Consider the following 17213-nt stretch of genomic DNA (forward strand, 5'->3'; position numbering starts at 1 on the left):
CTTCTGGTACCCCTATAATACGGATATTGTTCCTTTTGGATTGGTCACACAGTTCTCTTAATATTGTTTCATTCCTGGAGATCCTTTTTTCTCTCTCTATGTCAGCTTCTATGCGTTCCTGTTCTCTGGTTTCAATTCTATCAATGGCCTCTTGCATCTTATCCATTCTGCTTATAAATCCTTCCAGAGTTTGTTTCATTTCTGTGATCTCCTTTCTGGCATCTGTGATCGCCCTCCGGACTTCATCCCATTTCTCTTGCGTATTTCTCTGCATGCTTGTGACTCTCATTTTGAATTCTTTTTCAGGAAGACTGGTTAGGTCTGTCTCCTTCTCTGGTGGTTTCTCTGTGATCTTTGTCTGCCTGTAGCTTTGCCTTTTCATGGTGATAGGAATAGTTTGCAGAGCTGGGACGAGTGACGGCTGGAAGAACTTCCCTTCTTGTTGGTTTGTGGCCCTCCTCTCCTGGGAGAACAGCGACCTCTAGTGGCTTGTGCTGCGCAGCTGCGCGCAGACAGGGTTTCTGCTTCCTGCCCGGCTGCTATGGAGTTTATCTCTGCTGTTGCTGTGGGCGTAGCCTGGCTCGGGCAGCTGCTCCAAAGTGTTGGAGTCGCGTTGGAAGGTGAATGGCCGGGAGGCTATTTATCTCCATAAGGGGCCTCCGTGCTCCCTGCAGCCCAGGGGATTAGGGTGCCCAGAGATCCCTGGATTCCCTACCTCTGGATTAAGTGTCCCACCCTGCCCCTTTAAGACGTCCAAGAAGCACCCACCAAAACAAAACAACGACCACACACACAAAAAAAAAACCTAAATAAAATAATAAAATTAAAAAATGGCAGCTCGTTTTTCTTTATTCTCCAGTGCCAGCCTCAGGCACCCACTCACCAGTCTTGCTGCCCTGTTTCCTTAGTATTGGGGTCCCTATCCCTTTAAGACTGCCAAAAAGCGCTCGCCAAAGCAAAACAACAATAACAACAGCAACAACAAAAAAAAATGGCCGTTTATTTTTCTTTTGTTCTCCGGCGCCGGCCTCCGATACCCACTCACCGGTCTTGCTGCCCTGTTTCCCTAGTATTGGGGTGACAGATTTATAGTATACAAAAAGTCAAGATTATTTTACTCAGGGAACACTCAATGGGACATCATTATATCTAATATTTGTATTATAATATAAATCCATGAAGTTCTTGATCTATTTTAGATCTTGTATATGCATTACCTTTAGACATTATATGTATCATCTCCTTAGAGCACATACATTTTAATATATTTATACTGTTTTATATTTAAATAAAAAATACCCATTATATTTATCTGAAAAGCCAATTTCAGGAAACTTAAGAAACTTGTCCAAATCTTACAGCTAGTACATAACGGAGATAAGAATTGTACTCAAATTTTCTGACTCTTAGACCCAAGTTTCTGACACAATCACATACAACCTATGCAGAGGGTGCATAGTACCCTTTTATAACTTTTGTGCTAAGCTGGATTTTTTATAAATAAATAGACGTTAAAGAAAATGATTCTCAGAATCTTTAAAAAATGATCAAAATTACTATTGCTGGGTTTTTTTTTTTTCCTTAATACCTTACAGAGTTTCTCCTTTTTTCGTTTGCCTCCAATAGAGCCTTGAAAATTCTAATTAGAGCCCACGGAAGAGCCTACAGGGTAAGTATGAAGCAGTGTAATTCCCTCAAATAAAACTGGAAATCAGAATGCATAATAAGAAAATGTTAAGAAGACAGTAGCTTTAAGCAAAGGGACAAAGATTTTTCCTTTTCACCTCCTCCAAGATCTTAGTTATCTTTATCCTTATCATATATTAAATCACTTATTTGTATATTATTTTACCAGACACAGTACATGTGACCTGCCTAAAATGTACCTTTGCTTTGTGATTTACAGTCCTAAGAGAAAATTAAGAGAAACATTAAACAGTGACCTTAAAACATCAAACCACTACAAATAGTCAGGAGGAAATAATATATTATTGTTCCTAAGAATGTTTCAGGAATCCCATCTTCATTTTTTGCAGGGATTAAGTATGTTGACTATATTCATTTGGATATTCTCATTCATTAAGTAATTCAACACTGCACCTTTCTGAGTACTCTCAGATATCATCAAGCCATCTGCAGTTGCAGATATAAAGGTAAATTAGAGTTCTTTTCAGACTCCGGCAATCTAGTGGATAGACAAATTGTAATTTGTGGCAATGCAATGATAGACATATATGTTGACTGTTACAGGGAAACCAAGGAGGATCACCTACTTACCCCAAAGTCTGTGATAGTTTTCTGGAGGAAGTGTGACCTGAGCTGAGTCTTTAAAGGATATGAATCTAGCAAAAAGGCCTGACTTAAAGGTGAAAGTCATCATAGAGTCATAGAGTAGTGTGCATCAGGGATTATAAACAATATTTCCCTGCATCATAAAGCATGGGCCAGGGAGTGGTAGGGAAAAAACTGGAGAAGGGGACACAGGTCACAAAGAGTTTTCTTTTGAGGAATTTGGACTTGAGCCATTTCAATGAGGTAATTTGATTAGAGACTGTTATTAACTTTTGACTTCAATTTTGGAGGACACCATCTCTGATGGCACAATCCCCATCTTGTATTTTCTATTTGACCATTACATCTGCTATATTGACTTTGTTTTTTTAGGCCAATTGATTTTTTTTCAAAAAGGATTTTTTAATTTCTATTAGAGAAATTGGGTAGCAGGACTATTTAGCTTTAGCTTCTATTTAAATAAAGGAAAATGAAGTGGCAGTCTGATTTACCTTTCCCACGTCATCTATTTCTTGAGGGAAGATAGGAGTGCTAATGTTATAGATCACACTTGATTGAATCTGGATAGAAACAGCTGGTATTTTGGGCATACATCTCATACTCTTGGGTGAAAGCAAGTACTGATTTTCCTTACATGGATGAGGGCTTTATTATGAGTAATGAGAAATAAACATTCTTTCCAAGAAAATCTCATGGATTATGTGATTACAATTAATTTTTCTTTTTCCTAAGCCTACTATTAGAACTATTTGGGATACCCACATAAATACATTAAAAATCAAATTACTTTCTTTTAGTATTTTGAAGAAAAATAGCATTGATCCTACACTCCAGAACAAGACTAAAACAAATAAATCCTATATACTGAAAGAGGTGATCATTTGCATTCAAGAGAATGTTTTCCTATGCACAGGGATTCACTGTAAGAATGCCTTAAATATCACGTTTAGCTAAGACACTTTAAACTTGACGTGACCATAGTGAAAAATACTGTGTGGCTAACTTTACAAGGAAATGTTAATATATGCCCATTCTAAAGTCACAGAATAAAGAGAGGGAAACTTTCAGAGGAGATCAAAGAGCATTTTTTTTTCATTGTTTACAACCACAGTAGTGTATTAATGCTAACGAAATATTGCTTGAGAGTTAAACCAAAGAGACCTCTAGATTTGGCCTATTATTGAAAGAAAGATGCCATTTGACCTAATGAAATCAGAAATTGATTAAATACAGTTCATCTAAGGGGAAATATGGTCATGGAGTTACTGCCAGGGTCAGAAGGAGATGGGGTGATCTAGTGCTTGAGAGCTGATAGGGTTAGATGGACTTTCAGTGTAGCTGATGCTACAAGATACATGACAATGGACACCCACAGGTCTGAGGGCAAGATCAGCTCCTTTGATGGGAAAGAAGAGATTAATGAGAACATTTCTCTGCTCAGCTTATAACTAAGTCCTTTTATCAAATGATTTATGGAAAACTGAATGTTTTGAAGAAACTGTAATCTGTGAGTCCCAGGGAAGTTGGGATTGCTATTAAGTATCTCAGGAACACGTCAGAACAATGGCTGTGGTCACACAGAGCCTCAGTGAAGCCCTGGACCTTCATTAGTAATATTGTTTTGACAAAGTAATTCGGATTCCTTATTATCAAGCATATCTCTCATCTTTACTTTTTTCTTCATAATATTTAAATCTTGCAGCTGTAGCAACACAAATTTTCATTTACAACTTTTCATTTTTTCTTCACCAACTGGAATATTTTGAAATAAAAATTCCCTCAACTTGTGGAAAACAATCGAAAAGAGAATTGACATTCACTCTTCCTTAGTCTGTTTCATAACAATAGTAAAACAAAATAATTTTTTTACTAACAGTTTAGATCAATAGTCTATTTTCCTCAGGTAGACATGGAATGAAACTGGTGCCACGGTGGCAATATTGATTTTAGGAAAGAAAAAAGAAAAAAAGAATACAATTGACCATCTTACCCAAATTGGAAACCTTCATCCCTTTGATAATACCATAATTCTTATATTCTATACAAATATTATGATTCGTTTTGTTCTTTCCAGGTAAGAGCTTTTCTGTCTCTTCAGAACTAGATATAACTTATTGTGCAGTTTTAATGTTTTCATATTCTTGGCAGATGGCTCACTTATTTTATTATTTTCATGCATTGGCAAGATTAGGCTGTGTTATACAAAATTCTTAATATGAAGAAACTTTAAAATATGTATTTATGTGAGTCTCCAGAACAGGCTTCACAATATGTGCTTTAAACAATTGCTAATTACATATTTATCCAAAAAGCTAGATTACTTTTCCATTTTGGACAGTAATAAACAACTTACAAATTTTCCTAATTGCATAGTTACCAGAAAGGTCACAATGGTCACAAGAAAAAAAAAACATGTATTGGCTTTTGGAGAAAATAGGAAAGCAATGAGTTATCAATGTTTTATATTTAAAGAGGTCCCAATATAATTTGTATTAAAAAAATTTGATCTTTCCTTAAAATTTTTCAAGTCACAGCTAGACAATAGGTATATTCTCATCGAATTATGAACATGAGCAATGCTTAATTGTGTGTGTGCTGCACTCCAGTTTTTAATTGTGACACTTTTCAAACATACAGAAAACAATTAGATTCATCAAATGTTCAAGTTGGGGACAAGGACAGACTTAATCATTACACATGTTTCTTACAAAGAATGTGGCCCTTGCTGCAGATTCACTTCCTGCCTGTGCTGCAAACGTTGTTTCCTCCTCAGTCCTTCATTCTCTCCTTCTCCCAACATTTCTTCTGGCTTGGAGGCTCTGCTTCTCTCCCTGCCACCACTGTGGATTGTCAGGGTCTAGGAGCCTCCTAGCCAGCGCCATTCTGAGGATCCTAACTGCTTTGGAGGAGTGGGTACCAGAGTGGGGAAGAGGAAAAGAGAAACTCGATGGAAAGCAATGGGAAGTTTTGGCATCTTGGATCAGAGGTACAATGAAACTCACAATGACTTGGTCCCTAGACACAACATTCTAAAATGGCTGCAGGAAGTTCAAGTGTGCTTTTGTGGCTGGTTCATGGTTTCCTTACAAAAATGTGTTGAGGTCTGAGCAACGAGTTTGCACTTAGATTTTTGAGGACATAGTCTACAGACAGTTGTGGATGGCCAGTATTATAATTATTTAGATTACGAGAGAAATTAACTGCCTTCTCTATCACACTTGTTTTCACTTGGCATGATCATGATTACTTTGCAGGCACAGTTTTAAACAAAGATATCATTAAAGGTTCACAAGCATTTTCATTTTCTACATTGTATAAATACTTCAATCCAATTTTTCCATTCCTATCTTTATCCCCATGGCCTTGTACATGCACTCTTAGTATACACATCACTTAGGGGCTATGGAATTGGGAAATCCATATCTAAATACTTTTAGGATTTTACCCCAAACACATCTGTCTTTCGTGATAATTTAATCAAAAGACAGCTAAAAGGAAACCCACTTCCTTTTAGTTCTCTTATCTTGATTTCTTCCTTTTAACATGTGCATTAGGAGGTGCTTATTTATAATGCTAAAAGTATTGACTTTATATTAAAGTTATCCAGTGTCTCCACAAGTGGATTTTACAGTTTAGCAATTGATTGGCATGAGATATCATACACCTGAAGCATAACATAAATAAAAAAATAATTTTAAAAAATTGAAAGTGTGGATGAGTGGAGTCAAGAATTTTAGTTGTGTATCTTCAGGTATATCTGTTAGTGGGAAAGAATGAATACATGAATGAAAGAATGAATAAACTAGAGCTACATCTAAAGGAACAGTGAACTAAAGGAATAGATGCTGCATCCTTTGCATCAACTAGAACTTCTTAATGACCTGCTTTTCCTGAGCATAAAAGAATCAAGACTATCTCTTGGCTCCTTCCTACTGTTTCCTGGTGTGCTGCTCCCAGAAATGCCCTGGCTGCCATTTTCACCTGGGGAGTCGCCAGGGGAAAGACCAGCTGCTCATACTTAGATTTTTGCTGCTATGACTCCCATATCTAATTCTGGCTCCTTTCCTCTATTTTCCCTTCATCACGGCGTGGTTGTCAAATATGCCCTGCCCCAGTCTTCCATCAGACACCACCCTTGGCTCCTGCCCTATTTTGGTGCCATCTGCTTGGGGACAGAGAGGATGACAATAAGAGCTCCTGCTCACTGAGTGCCTGCTGTGAGCTAAGTATTTACATATCTTATTTCAAATTCTCACACAATCCAGTAAAGGCAGTATTAGACCCATTTAAAAAAATCTAGAAAGTAAAGCTCAAAGAAGTTAAGAAACCCCTATGACATTATCTGATTCAAGATTTATATCTGAACTTTCCTCTTTGTCATCAGTGGAAGACATTTCTTTTTCCTCAGAAAAGTCTGTTAGCATTTTCTTTGATTGACTCTCCACTTTCCATTAACAGCCCTCTCTGGAGAGCTACTCTTCCCCTCTCATCCCATGCTGAGGTCCCGAATTTCCCACAGTGACTTGGCCCATACATTGAATTTTCTGGCTTCTTGTCTGTTAGACTCAACTGCTATCTTAAAATATCTGATTAGTACTTAATAGTGTTGGCAGGTTAGAATCATATTTTTAAAAGGAAAGTATACTTAAGCGCTTAACTTTCTGGATTCACTCTTTGAGAGCACATATTATTTTTCCATGTTATACAGAGAAACTGGACAATGAAATGACCACCTGTTAGCTGCTAATGATGTTCACATGCCTTTAAAAAAGTAATTCTGGCTTTATCTGTCTACAGTCTTGGCGACAAAACTCATGGGAACATCAAGGGCACAGGAAGCCAAAAGCAGCAAACTGATGATAAAGTTTGTGCTTAGACTACTAATAAGGAAGGAGATTGTGAATCTCTAATTGCACATAATTATTTAATCTCAAGAGGGTGACATAAAACCGAATGCATGTTTTAAAAACCTAAGTTTGTGTGTTCAAATCTAGGACTGAGATCAGAGGAGTTTCATACAGCATATTACCTACTTGAAAAAAAAATTTTAAAGCATCAAATATAAAATATGCCAATCGCTATTTCAAATGCACAGTCTAATTTGATATTGTGTGGGTGGGTCCATCATTATGCCTTTCAAATGAAAATGAATACAGAAATACTGAATGAACTTAATTCATGTGCTAGATGGATATGAACCATATCCTACATTGCCAAAAAATATACTAGCCCTATAAAAAAGGCTTACAGCTATAAATATCCCCAAGATTAAGAAAAGAAGCATTTTCTAAAATTAGAATTAGCATGGAAGATTAAATGACCCTTTTGTTTTAATATTGCAAAGTCCAAGGTAAGATGTGGTTTTTAATTCTATTGCTAATATGTTTTTGGAGCCCTATTTAAGTTTACTGATTTATGTGGATCTTATTTTTAATGTAATATATCCATCCACATTCCAGGTTAATATCAAGTAAGTTTACTTTTTATTTGTCCACTTCACTTGTGTAATGGTTACAAAGCACAGGCTCTAATAGCAGATGGCTCGGGATTAAAACTTGTCTCCATAACCTGTCTTTGTATAAGTTGCCTTAATTCTCTGTGGCTCAGTTTCCTCATCTATAAATTACAGTTAATAATAGTACCTACTTCACTGGGCAATTGAGACAGTTAAATAAGTCAGTATAGGATAAGTATTTAGAACAATGTGTGGTGAACAGGAAGTGTGCAATATTTGCTAGCTATCACTGTTTTTTAAATGTAAAGGGAAGGGTGTACATGAAGTCATTATGCAATTAAGTACATTTTGAAATGAATAGAATAAATCATGTCTCCTCCCTTGTCTTCAATAATTTTCTTTCCCAATCAAAAATAAATTCTAAAAAGGAGGAATAGCTGGTGTTCTTTCTGTAGGAAATTTTCCCCCCAGTGACATACTAAACCATTTCAAGCAAGTATTGCTGAACACAGAATCTATTTACCTCAATGTTTCTCAGAAAAACTTTTACAAACCTTTACTGTCTCCCAAGCTTCAGGCTTTAGAGGAATGTCAAGGCATCCTCCAAATAAGCAATTATATCTGAGATTCCAAAACTACTGATTATTGTTTCCTATATCTTTTTTATAAATGTTACAAAGTGTCTAAGTAATTAAAATAAACCATACACTCACAATTGAATTCTAATTCCAAAATCTTACCTAACATCTGATCCCATATGAAGTAAATGGGAGATGACAACCAGGAATTAAAAGGGAACATTCAAATGATGTAACTCTAAACTGGACCATCATATGGAAAAATCTTTTCAAATGGCATTGCAGCTCTCCACAAATCACTTTATTTGCAAAGTACCATGCAGTTCAAGATGTTAACACTGATCATTTTAAACTCCTTAACACAACTGGCTAACTAAATAAGTATCTAGCAGTTGATGAAATTCCGGTATGGTTCTTTGAACAATACCTTAATTTTAAAACTCAAAGTCATCATTTACAGATTCTTAGGATCCTAATAATTTCACTTTGGAAGACATGTTATCACATATAAATAGCTTTCTTCTTCCTTGTCATATATGGGTGAGTGTGCATTTATGTTTATACACACACATACACACACACATGCTCTTCTCTAATGAAAATATATATACACATATAGTCATCTATCATATGCACTTATGTACATGTGTAGGTATTCTATTAGCCACCCTTCTCTACTTACCTTATTCTTCTTAAATTCAAAAGGCTAGAATATAACTACTCTGATCTTTGGTCAGAGGGAAATGGCAAAAAAAAAAAAAGAGGTGATTCAGTAGATTGAGGGTAGTAGCTCGGTAGATGTTTCAGGAAAGGTACTGAAATTTTTGAGATAATGGGAAACCCATTTTGATTTTAGGAATATCTACTTGGTCTTTCAGGAGGCTGAAACTCACACCATGAGGTATGTGTGACACCTTTTAATCACCCCCTTTTATTGAGGAAGAAGCAGGTTGGGAATGGTTAAGAGATCTGCTCAAGGCCACTGTCTGAGGGGCAAGACTCCTCATTTCTTTCAGATATTAAGACTAGATGTGACCTTGGAGAACATCTAATTCATTTCCCATATTTCTGAATCTTTCTGGCGGTCTGAAAGTGTGGAAAGTGACAGCCTGTTGGTTTAGTTGGGCTAACTGTGGTGGTCAGTCATACATCTTTTAATATATGGAAATCAGAGAGTCAGCATATCGAGGTTTGGAGAGGCTTGACATTTCCCACTCTCAGAATCAATCACCAATCTGAATGCCATGGCTGTTACTCAGGGATTCAGAGGTTTGCTGTAAGCAGAGACCATGAACTTGGAGCAATTATTTTCTCAAAAGGCATTACCAAAAAGGACGTGAGCAAAGCACCCAGACTGCCCTCCAGTGTATGACTCCCCGGCCAGGAAACAGCTACGAATCTTCCGTAGTAGTATGAATTTGGCTCAGATCTCATTTCCATGCATTCATATTTCATAAGCACTACATTTAAACAAAGTTAAAATGAGCAAGTAAAAAAAATATATATATACCAAAAGTCAAAACTTACTTAAAGATTTTCTGTGCTCTGGTTTCTGTTCCTTTATATCACTATCATAGTGACTTAGTAATTCAGTACTGGAGGATCTCTGGATTTTGAATAAGTCCAGGTTTCCTGATGGACTGCTTGAATCCTTTGGCTGGAAATAACAATCAGTAAGACAGAATTAATTTTTACAAGAAGGAAAGTGTATGTCAAATAGTTTAGCAATCTATTTTGATAGATTTAAAGGGAAGTCTGAAATGAGATGATTATTTTGGGATTTTGGGATACGGCCTCTGTGCTAAACTCAATAGTCGAATTTAATAATTGTTACATATAGTGCTTACTAAATGCTCTGCATTACCCCCAGCACTTCACATGCATTAACTCAATTCATCATCACAGTAATCTGTGAGGTGGGTATGATCATCCTTAGTGTCCAGACTAGGAAACTGAAGCCAAAAGAGATACCTAATTTACCAAAGGCCACACAGCTAGTTAATGATAGAACCAGGATTCAAAGTCAAGCAGTTTGACTTCAGAGTCTGCCCTTAATGACAACAAACCATGTGTGTGTAGGCGTGAGCCCTCACACAAATTTCTACAGGGGGACTACATGGATGATGGGGAGAAGTCAATTTTACTTTTAAAGGTTTAGTCCCCAGATGATATAATGGAATGCAATAAAGTGCTATAAATTGCAATAAAATCATACAGACAATTTTGTATTTTCCTACTGTATACCTTATTATAAGCTCTCAAGAATATTTTTTTTCTCAAGATTTTACAAATATTCATGTTCTAAAATCAGATGTTTGGTCTAGGGTCAACCTAAATGAGTAATTTTAAATAATTTGATGCTCTTTAAAAGCATACTCTGGATGTATGATTTATGATGATTTTATGAAGTTCTAGATATGTAATTTTTATTAAAAGAACAATCTAGCTTAGCTGGAAAAACAAGGAAAATCAATAAAAGGATTAACAGGTACTGGTATTGTAACAGTGAGTATGGGCTTAAATATATTGATACTTATTTTCAAGAATATGTATTATAGATTGCATAAACCGAAAATGTGAAAATTTGGTAGTTATTAAGCACTTGTATGCTTTTTTACAACCTTTAGTAAATAAATGTCTCTGTTATTTCAGGGGAAAAAAATGAATACACTGTGTTTTTGAAAGAAAGAAATCAAATGACATTCAGTTCCACAAATCATGTCCTCTGCAAAGGTTTTTAGTGGGTTCTTTATAACTTAAAATAATAATATCTCTCAAACCACAAGATCCAGTTACATGCATATGTGTTATATGACTATACAATATACTATATGATTTAAATGACTACATTTTAATTAATAAAGGTAACAGTCAAAACAAATACATACCAATCTGTCAATTGCATTTTTGATAGCGTGGAACCAATCCAATATGATGAAGTCAATATCTGACTGTAGAAGGAACTCATTTCCTGATACTGTTGTAATCTGGAAAAAATAAAATAGACAGGTAAGCAAACCATATAAAATAGATCTCTTACATTAAAAAATAAAATGTTCTTTTAAAAAAACACACTTCAATACACTGAAATACTCTCTTGTATCCCAGTAATGAAAACAATATTGACAGATAAGCAAACAATATGAAATAGACCTCTTACGTTGAAAAATATATATATATTCTCTGAAAAAACAAAAGCACTTTAATACACTAAGATATTTTCTTATATTCCAGTAATTGTCTTTCTGGGAACTGGGAGACTAGGATCATTTTGAAATGCTCTCTATAAACTGTTTTTTTCATGTCATAACAAATACATTATTGTTTTAATAATAGAACGATTAACTCAGAACAGGACTAAAGGTGAATTACTCCAGCTCATGGAGAAACAAGCCAGGGAGTTCAGAATAATTCAGACAGTACCCACTTAAGTCAGAACCTCAGAAAAATGCACCCGGGTGTGTCAGAATTCATTCTGCACTTTTAGCTCTTTCCTGTTTGTCTTTTTTAAATCTAATAGTGTCTCTATATTTGATTTCTTTTATGGAGGGCTCTAAAACAGATTATTTACCAAAGAGACTAATGCAGACTTTTCCAAAAGGTCATTCAAATGAGTAACTTGTGGCTATTTCTACTTTCTATCATAAAGATCTATAGGAAAGTAATAAAGGACCAATTTCCCCACAAGGGAGTATATTAGAATAAAAGTTCATTTACATATTGGAACCTCTCACGGAAAGTATTTATCAAATGAACATCACTGTTCCAGATTCTCAGGGCTGTTAAGTGGTTGGCAATATTTAGCATGTAACTATACATTTTTCATTACAGTGAATCTTTTTTCTCCCCAGAATTGTAAGAGAAGGATGAGACCCTATAGAAACAAGAGCAATGCTCTTGATTTCATAGATAAAGGGCTACTTAGAGAAGAATTTGATTAGAGTGGGTGTGGGCATGCTTTTCATATTAGGCCATCAATCTGAACTGTGAAGATTTTCCCTTTGTATTATTGACTTTTTGTTTCAGTAGAAAGATGAACATTTCCCGACTACTGTCACACATCAAGCAAGGCTGTGGAGGTTTAGAGGACTGACATTTCAAAATACTCAATCAGGAGCTAGTCACCTTTCCTCAGCCTTACTTGCTCTAAAGAGGAGGTGAATGCTGAAATGTGGCACAGGTTCAGAAAATCAGAGATCATGCTTCAGGATGTGTCTATAATTCTATCATCAAAGTGACAATTATTACCCCAAATAGCTCACTCTGAAGGTTTCAATGATTCTTATGGCAACATTTAATGACAATGATCCTGGAGTTTTAAAGAAATCTTCGGTGACACACATGCATATATATATTCATCATTAATTTTTAGAAAAACTACATAGAGATGCAACATCACTTAGTGCTGCAGTGCAGCCATGCTTGACTGAGATGGATTCTAACTTTTTATGACTGTAAGGAGGGGAACTATTTGAAGTATATGCAAAAAGGAAAAGGGAAAGATTAGAAAACAAGGAGAACATAATTATCCATGCTAGAATTTGGGCCAATCGCTCTTTTTTTAAATAAAATTGCATGTAAGATTTGTAATGGCTCAAAATAGCATCTAAATAGACTTGTTTTATGTATCTAGAAAAAACAGTTAAGCTGATGTTTGCCTAATTATCTGAACACCCTTGCAATGTTCTTTACTTACGTAAAGTACCAAATATTTACTTTATAAAGTGTTGCCACAAATAGTAATATAAAAATGTAAGGTCATTTCTAACTAACCCAAGAAAACCAGTAATGTCCTTGACCTCTACCTTAATCCTAATCTAAGTTTAAATATTTTGATTATGAATGTATTACATAATGTCATGATTTGTTAACATACACAAAGGAAAATGAACTAGTCCAAACACAATGTACAATCTAATATAGTTCTCCACCATTATAAATAAACTATTATTAAAATTATAAAAGGAAACATTTTCAAAGTACAAGAAACAAACATAATTAGATTTGCTGTATTTTGAGGGTTTAGAAAAGGGCCAACATAGTTCAGTTCTCAGTCTAGTAAATTCAAACAGTGATAAATGAGAAATACTTCAGCATTACACTGCAGTTTTGGTTCATACTGTGCAATGAAAAGGGGATCTTTTACTGAAAATACAACCAAAACAAAACGTATTTTAAAAGTTTCTTTGCCCAAATATATTACTGCATTAAAAGTATATAATCAGAGATTTATAAGTTCATTTTGGGAAGCTAGAACAGAGAACTGTATGAATGCAATTCATTCAAAACATACTATCAGAGAGATACAGCTCACATTCTTTCCTGTCTTCCCACTACTCTTCTGAGTTACTAAGCAGTCTGGAGAAGTCTGCTACTGCTCTCTACAGTTTAAATGCATCCACTTCTTAATTACAGTCAGTAATTGACTTTGTTCTGTTCCAATCCAGTCACTCACCAGAAAGCAGTTTCAAAGTCTTTGACTGGTAAAGCCCATTTAATTCAGGTTTCTCAATCCTCTTTTTTCACATTACCCCTTTCAGTTTTCTAATACATGGTTTGCTAAATCATATTTGCACTTTGCACAATTGAATTTCAACACTCTTGGGAAAAAAAGACATCAGTAGAGAATGTTGCTTTGACTAACTCTTTTGAATGAACAATTCCTGATGACAATCTCAAGTGATGTAGAACTAGTTTTATGTCTGTTACATAAAAGATCTGATACTCAGCCATGTTAATGTATTCTTTCTATATTATGTTTTGCCTAACTGACACATGCTGGGGAGAGGTGGATGAAGGAAGAACTTATGAGACATGACAGATTTAGGCAAGAGCTGCTCATCTCCATTTTGCTTTGAAGCTTATTTTAGCCAAAAGTCTCTTGAAATCCTTCCTCTTGACCAAGTTGAATTTTGAAGGGATATATCCTGGCACCCAAATACTCTTAATGAAATGGGCTAGTGCTGTCAATAATGAATTACCTATCTGGGGAAATTTACCTCAAACTTCTTTACACTAAATAAGGATCTGTATGAATTCTTGTTGGTAACAAATGCATGCCTGGAAAATTATATAAGCATATCCACTGGGCAACATGCAGAATAGGTACATTCCTTAAGGCTTTCTGGTATTAATTGAACAACAGTTTTCCCTTTAGGTAAGAACCCTGTTGCAGTGCCTCTGAAGACAGAGGCTGGTATATCCTGGCTCCAAACTCCACAGATAGATGTGAGGAAAGAATTTGTTTTTTAGTCTTTAATTAACAAATGGAGTATTGTTACGCTGATTTAAAACATCTTAAGGGATTTTGATGTAGCGTTTATGTTTATTTAACTATTGCCCTTTTCAATACTGTGAATTAAGGATCACCCTTGTCAATATGCATTCTGGCAGTTAGTCTTCCTCGTGTTAGATTTTAAATGATAAATTAACATGTAGAATGGCATTTATAATATTAAATATTTCCATATTTTGGCTCACCAGAATAGAAACAAAAACTTTTCAGAACATCACAATTTTTCTGATGATAAGAAAATTGAATTTATTGTGAATAATTTGGAAAAATAGTGAAAAAGCAAATTAAAAAAGTTTTGATATCTCCGCATTGTAGACATTTTAATTCAGTTATTGCCAGTCTTTTATAAATAATAATCAATGTGTGCAAGAATGATTAATGGATGACTTTATGCTATAGAGATCTCATCAGTACATCCGATTTGATAGTTAGATATTGTGGGCTACTTCCTTTCCAGTTGACCTCAAGTGCATGTTGGGAGACTATCAAAGGTGTAAGAGATAATAACTGACATGTATTCCACTCTTTGATAGAAGCACCTTTCCTATTGCAGAATAAACTCCACAGATAATTCCTTGTTCAAGAAACTGAGAGGATGTTTTTCTGACCAAACATCCCCCTAATCGTAAACAAGGACTGATAAAGGATCCATTAAGTGCAAGGCACATCGCTAGAAACTAGGGATACACCAACCCCAACCCTAAGAGCTTATAAGCTGTTTTATGTAAATAGGATATATGCATATAAAGATAAATAGCAATGGAAAATGGCTTACACTAAGTCCCAATGTGAGTGGCACAGACAATGCTTGTGTCAACATGTCAGAGGGAGTAATTACTGCAGACACATTTACATCATGGAATTATGTATAAACTGTTGGTCATGATAGGTTTTTCTTTAAAGGTTGATTGTATCAGAACTTTAGTATATTAAGAATATGAATACCACCACCTGGTATGCAAAGTGATATCAGCTTTAATGATCTCAAAGCACTAAATAAACATTCTTCAAATGCAGCTTTCCTCCACTATCATAAATGATTAATTTGGCAAATGAAGAAAATGAGAAAAATGAGAATGCTATTCTATCAAATTGGCATCGTATTAAATGATAGAATTAAGAGATTACAAAGATCCTGATTTCTAATTCATTGCTCCTCAGCAAACTGCGGTATACAGTCAAGGATTCTGTTTTCGGGTAAAGGATCATGATGATTTGGCTTCAACTGTGAAATTTGGAATATAAACCTTAGGCAAAATTCTTTCCTGTTATTCTAAGGAGAACAGCACACTTTTACAAGATCCCCTACCATCCTTACTCAGATATTTCCTCCTCTCCCTCCTCCTACTCTTCCTCCTCATTTTTTTTTTCCTCAAAAACATCCACTATTCTACTACAAAAAAATATATCTAAAATAGAATTGGGGCATCTGAAAAACTCCTTCAAATCCTAGAAAAGACTATAACAATCTTACATTTATCTTTACCTTAAATAGCTTTTACTTTTTGCTTAGGATCAGCCTTTGACTGTGAACCAAAGGAGGATTTATTCCATCTTAATGAACCTGAAGCTGTATATAGGAAATGTGTAATAAAATATGGCAAGTATCCAAAAAGCCTTAAAAAAATTTATAGTGCTACAGAGATTCTGCAAATAAGTGGATTCCCATTTAAAAGGGATGGAATTTAATTACTATTATATTTGGAGATACTTTGGACTTCATGATGAATCATTATACTTGAATTAAATTAAGTATATATAAAAGTTATGGAAAAATATACTAAATTCACTTGAAGAAAATATATTTTGTTATTAATTTTGAATATATCTCTATTGAAATTTAACAGCATAAAATACAGGTGTATATATTTGGCTACATCATAGTGAGATATTAAGGTCTAAAATTGAAGCAATAATGCTTTAAAAAAAAGACCCTCAGACTCATATTTTTTCATCTTGCATCACACTCCACATTTGAGATAGATGACCAAATGAAGGGTGTTATTGTTATACTAATAGTTAAATTACTTGATCTCAAAGGTGTTTATGACCATTAAAGAAATTCCATTATCAAGCTGCATGTCTGTCTCAAATTACAGTCTGGTTTGAGTACCTCTTAACATTTTTCTTAACGTGTCAAGCAAAGTTAGCATAAAACTAAGGGTAAAATATCAGTTAGAAGTAAAAGGTCTTCCATTTGTCTTTCTAAAAACGTTACTTGTTAAAACATTTTGTGAGAAAGTATCTGCCTTGTGTTCCCAATGTTGCTAGATGTTAAGTAAATATATGCTGATTATTTAAAAAAAGTTGCTTTGGCAACCTTCTTATTAAAATGCATTTGTAACCCCCCATCTGTCATGAAAGTTTTGAAAAGTTTGTTTACTTTGGAAAGCAGCCTTATCCAGGGTTACCCTAGCAAACAATGATAGCAGTCTTCAGAAGTTGTGTGAGGAACAAGCCACTAGGGATCCATTTTTGTTTTAATTGGCGCACACAAACTCTTTTCTGGTCTGTCAAGAAGATCAAGCTAATATGCATGTAGGGTGTTATAGTCTCAGCTTTGGGGAGCAGTAAAGCTCCCTTTATTTAAGTA

General features: G+C 35.0%; 1 protein-coding gene across 4 annotated transcripts in view; it reads right to left on the reverse strand.

Annotated features, from left to right (window-relative positions):
- ARHGAP15 (Rho GTPase activating protein 15) overlaps positions 1 to 17213 on the reverse strand; it is a 602975-nt gene that overhangs the window by 285208 nt on the left and 300554 nt on the right. For all 4 annotated transcript variants that reach the window (XM_036912736.2, XM_036912735.2, XM_057505630.1 and 1 more), the window contains 2 exons: positions 11214 to 11312; positions 9853 to 9982 (listed from right to left, as the gene is read on the reverse strand). In XM_036912736.2, the coding sequence (XP_036768631.2) occupies positions 9853 to 9982; positions 11214 to 11312 (229 nt within the window). The remainder of the gene's footprint in view (positions 1 to 9852; positions 9983 to 11213; positions 11313 to 17213) is intronic.

This window comes from Manis pentadactyla, chromosome 8 (genome assembly GCF_030020395.1).
Source record: "Manis pentadactyla isolate mManPen7 chromosome 8, mManPen7.hap1, whole genome shotgun sequence".
Lineage (NCBI taxonomy): Eukaryota > Metazoa > Chordata > Mammalia > Pholidota > Manidae > Manis > Manis pentadactyla.